Source organism: Morone saxatilis, unplaced genomic scaffold, assembly GCF_004916995.1.
Source record: "Morone saxatilis isolate NCDOM2014 unplaced genomic scaffold, NCSU_SB_2.0 Contig5, whole genome shotgun sequence".
NCBI classification, from domain to species: Eukaryota; Metazoa; Chordata; class Actinopteri; family Moronidae; genus Morone; species Morone saxatilis.
Genome location: NW_023340095.1, coordinates 21,782,385 through 21,786,710, shown reverse-complemented (window position 1 = coordinate 21,786,710; position 4,326 = coordinate 21,782,385). Strand labels below are relative to the sequence as shown.

At 37.0% G+C, this 4,326-nt stretch overlaps 1 protein-coding gene across 1 annotated transcript in view; it reads right to left on the bottom strand.

The window, feature by feature from the left end:
* The window catches only part of mphosph8 (M-phase phosphoprotein 8), a 28,778-nt gene that overhangs the window by 5,980 nt on the left and 18,472 nt on the right, over positions 1 to 4,326 (bottom strand). Inside the window, exons 8-9 of the mRNA XM_035675959.1 lie at positions 1,734 to 1,874; positions 690 to 776 (exon numbers count right to left, since the gene is read on the bottom strand). Coding sequence (XP_035531852.1) covers positions 690 to 776; positions 1,734 to 1,874 — 228 coding nt within the window. The remainder of the gene's footprint in view (positions 1 to 689; positions 777 to 1,733; positions 1,875 to 4,326) is intronic.

Sequence of the window (4,326 nt, the reverse complement as noted above, 5' to 3'; positions counted from 1 at the left end):
CTGGAGACAGGGTCATGGGGGGCCGAGGCTCATTGATGCACGTGGGGAGTGAAGGCTGGCCCGTGTGGTCCGATCCAACAGACGAGCTACTGTAGCTCAAACTGCTAAAAAAGTTAATGCTGGTTCTGATAGAAAGGTGTCCCCAACACCCCAATATTAAAGGTGCCCGGTGCAGTGTTCTTGTAAAGAAATGTTTATATTCAGTGGTTCACAAAACAAGCACTGTGTGTATCCTTGAGGTTTAACACGTGATGAACGTAAGACATTTTTCCATAAAAGTTGGAAACCTGCATTGTTTACTACCTCGTTTGCTGGCAAACGGTTTTCTTTTCTTGCATTTGTTCGCGCACTGCTGCATGTCTTGGTGCATTCACATCAAGGTTGGTGGAATAGTGTGACATCATTATTATTACAAGACAAACAAAAGGGACACACTTATAGACTGCTCCTTTGTGCTACTAGAGGTCAAAAAGTCAACAGGTTATGACATAGCTTACTCACTTTTCTGCAACTCCGACAAATAGCCTGAAAATGCTGTGATATCGTTTCATGGTTCAACAGAGCTGTGTACAGAACTGGGAACCAGGTCTTGTGTGACGAGGGTAACCCTTCACAACAACTGTGTCTGGTGTGAATGGTCAAACTAGATTGGTTTCAAACATAAGTTTGTGTGTGAAGTACAACATTACCTTCATCAGTGCCGTCTCCCCGCTTATTGTCTGGGCGTTGACATAGGAGCCTGCCTCCAGCAGGATAGCAACAGTTGTCAAGAAATTCTGACAGGATGGAAAGAAAAAATGTGTCAGAAAATACAAAAAAGTGGTCACTTTCTGCATTTGAATCTGAAACCGGGATATGCTGGTGCTAACTGATGCTTTAGAAATTGGATAAAATTAGTTTTAATTTTGAAAATAAAAATAAAAATCAAACTAAAAATAAAAATCTGAACTTGTTTACAGAACAAGGTCTCAGTGATCAAGCAATATTTCAGTCCTGATTTTGTTATTTTACATTAAACCTTTACTTAGTTTTTGTCAACACAGTCAGACACCATAAAAAGGTAATTATTCTTATTTACTACTATACTACATATAGATTTAAATCATTGTAGCTACACTACAGGTACACATACATTCTGTTAAATACTATACTATACATCTACACATTTAAAAACTCTTACATCATTCAGTTTTATCACTAGCATTACATTTACAAAATAACAATTTTGGACATGAAAAAATACTTAATTTTAAAGAGACAATTACTAAAGTAGTAAATCAAGTGCATTAGAGGAACAGATTGTAAGCATAATCATTTAAACAAAAAGTCCATCTGATGGTGGTGACAGTGGCCAAATTACAACAAACAATTGCAGCATTATCATCACTCAAGTCAATGCTTCCTTGCTTAGCAACTGTATGTAACGTAATGTAATGTTTGGTACAATAAATAATTAATTTCTCTTTCTCTTTCGCCCTCTTGACTCTTGCGGTCTATGTTTCCACATCACACCATAAACCTCCATGTTTCTACAGTAGCCGAGAACGGACAAACCAAACACTGGCTGTAGATGGTGACTTTCACATTTTAGCAAACTGTGGCTTATTTAAACATTAAGCAGACATGGGGCAACATTAGCAATATTCCAATACGAACCCAATATTTACTCCCCTTTTGGCTGTTATAGTAAAACACAAGACCCCCCTCTTATCTTGAGTGAGAGACCCTGTTACCTTTTCAGCAGCATGCATCAGGGCTGTAGTGCCGTTCTTCTGTCGTCCATTCACCCTCACCCCCTTCTTTATCAGCAACCTGAGGATGTCGTCCTGCCCCCCCGCTGCTGCCAGCATGCTCAGGGACATACCACTGACATCCTGTAGACACACAGAAAGATACAATGCTACAATGTCACAGATGAATGGGGTGAAATGATTCTCCCAGACCTGCTGTGGATGTTGATTCACAGTTCACACATTATTGTAGCTGAAACAAGCTATTGTGTTAAGCCATTACCAACAGTGTTAGTCCTACACTTGTATGCTGTATACTTCACTGAGGCAGAGGAAACTGGCATCTTGTCACAGTAATGTGGATTACAGGATTTCCCAGATTGGGGAGTCCATCAAGTAATTATTTGGACCTCATAATTTACAACTATATTTGAGGAAATATTTTTATATTTTTCCTTAGCACAAATTGATGTGTGATACAATGTGTTGATGTCACTGCATACATGGTGATGTAGTGAAATAGTCACAATCATTCTGAATTTGGATTTGCAGGGTTGCAGCCAATCTCAGCCGGCATCAGGCCAGACGCCTGGTACAGCTCGGACAGTTCATCAATCTATCACAGGGCTGACACACACTGGTTGTTCAGATTGCAGTGTTAATATTCCTGAAGTGACCCACATGATGAGTGTAGATCAAGAATGACATAAAAGTCACATAAACTCTGACATGCACATTTAAAAAAAGGAAAGAAGAAAAAAAGTGTTATGTGCTTGTTCACACTGTCATGAAAAACAATCGGATCTGAGTCACATATGAGCAAATAAAAATTAAATCATATTCCAACCAACCTGCGAATTGAGCCTCAGTTGTACGTTGAGTTATTATTATTATTATTATAGTATATATTATTGGTATTTTGATCAGGTACACAATCACTGAGCCACTAGAATGTCTGCAGACTTGAATCTATAAATCCATACTACAGTTGCAAATTGAAAGTTACACATAAACAGTCTCCTTTGGAACCTCGTATTGCAAAAAGATTTAAAAAACGGCAAAACTTTAACATTCAAAATGCACAAAAAACAAATACACATCTTTTTCATAACAACATTTTTTTCCAAGTTTAAGCCAAGAAGCTTTTTATTGTACAAGCAGAAGTCATAAGTTCCTTACAATACTTGATAAGAAGCATTAACTGAAGGCATTATAACTGCAACAGGATGAAGAGTAACACGCACTGTGTGCTATACAATGGCAATGATAGAAAGCTACCTACTATACACAAAAGATGTTTTTGCTTTGCAACACCCAACAGCAATGGTAGTGAACTGAATGGTCATATATCATTTGTTGAACATTCATTCTACAAACACCACTGTAACTGGGGTGTAAACTGCTGCTGTATATACTACAACACAGATACACTCCTTTCACAAGGAAATAACAACATGGGAAAAACCTGTCTGCCGTTTGTGTGAATGAGTTAACATAGGTTATTTGACCAGGTCTGCAACTGTGCTCACTGTCAGGACTTCATGTACATCTGACACTAATCGCTTTGGTATGAAAGGGTGAACACTCATTATTCTACACAGGTTCACTACAGCTGCTACTGAGGATAACACAAAAGCTTTTGTCTGTCACAAATAGCAGCAGTGATATCTGGAACTCTTAACCATAACTTCTGCTCCTTTTAATTATAAAGAATTGTGACAAGACATACAGAATCGACTGGCCCTACCAAACAAAAGATGCTTCACACCTATTGTTTAATATCCAGTGTAAATTACACACTGTAGTGAATGAAACTAAAAATCTCAAGTATAAAATGCTTAAAATGAAATGTGTAATTATTTTTCGAATTACCAAACTGCATTTTAAGTTAAAAGGTGATTAATACTAGGAACAATCTGAATTCAGTCAACCAACCTATCCACAAGGAAAGAAAACTAACCTTTTTATCCACCGTCTAATGCCACAATCAAGATTTCACTGAGCTATGCCCATCCCCTTATATTTAAAAATGTAAAGGGATGTCATTTTTAACCTTGTTTAATTCTTGTCATGTATTAACTTTTGTAATAACACTTCACTTCTTTAAAAAAAACATAATCCTGAACTGTGGGTTTAACAGCTCACAAAATCTAGCACGATTGTACTTACTATGGTATGTGCAATCAACATTAATGGAAAATCAATGTAATAAAAAGGAAATAATCAACATAATAAGGCAATCTGATCATGGCAACTTGATATTAATGTCATAGACATCCACATAATGAAATCTTAAAAAGGAAGTAATACAAATGAGACCAATGCAGTGTATTTTACCTCAAATTAGAGTACATCAAATACAATAAAGTACTAAAATGTTCTACACAGTGGCTGTATAGTAATACAAAAATACATTTCGGCAGCTTCTTATGATAAAACAAATACATAAATGAAGATAATGAACATTTATCAACAGGGTCCTAAAAAAGTGTTTTTAATATTTGAAGGGGAACTTGGCAACTCTAGCCATTTCTTCGCTGGTTTTCACTTTTGTCATCGCATGTTTTCTCAACGAGCTCCCCCTACAGCTCTGGGA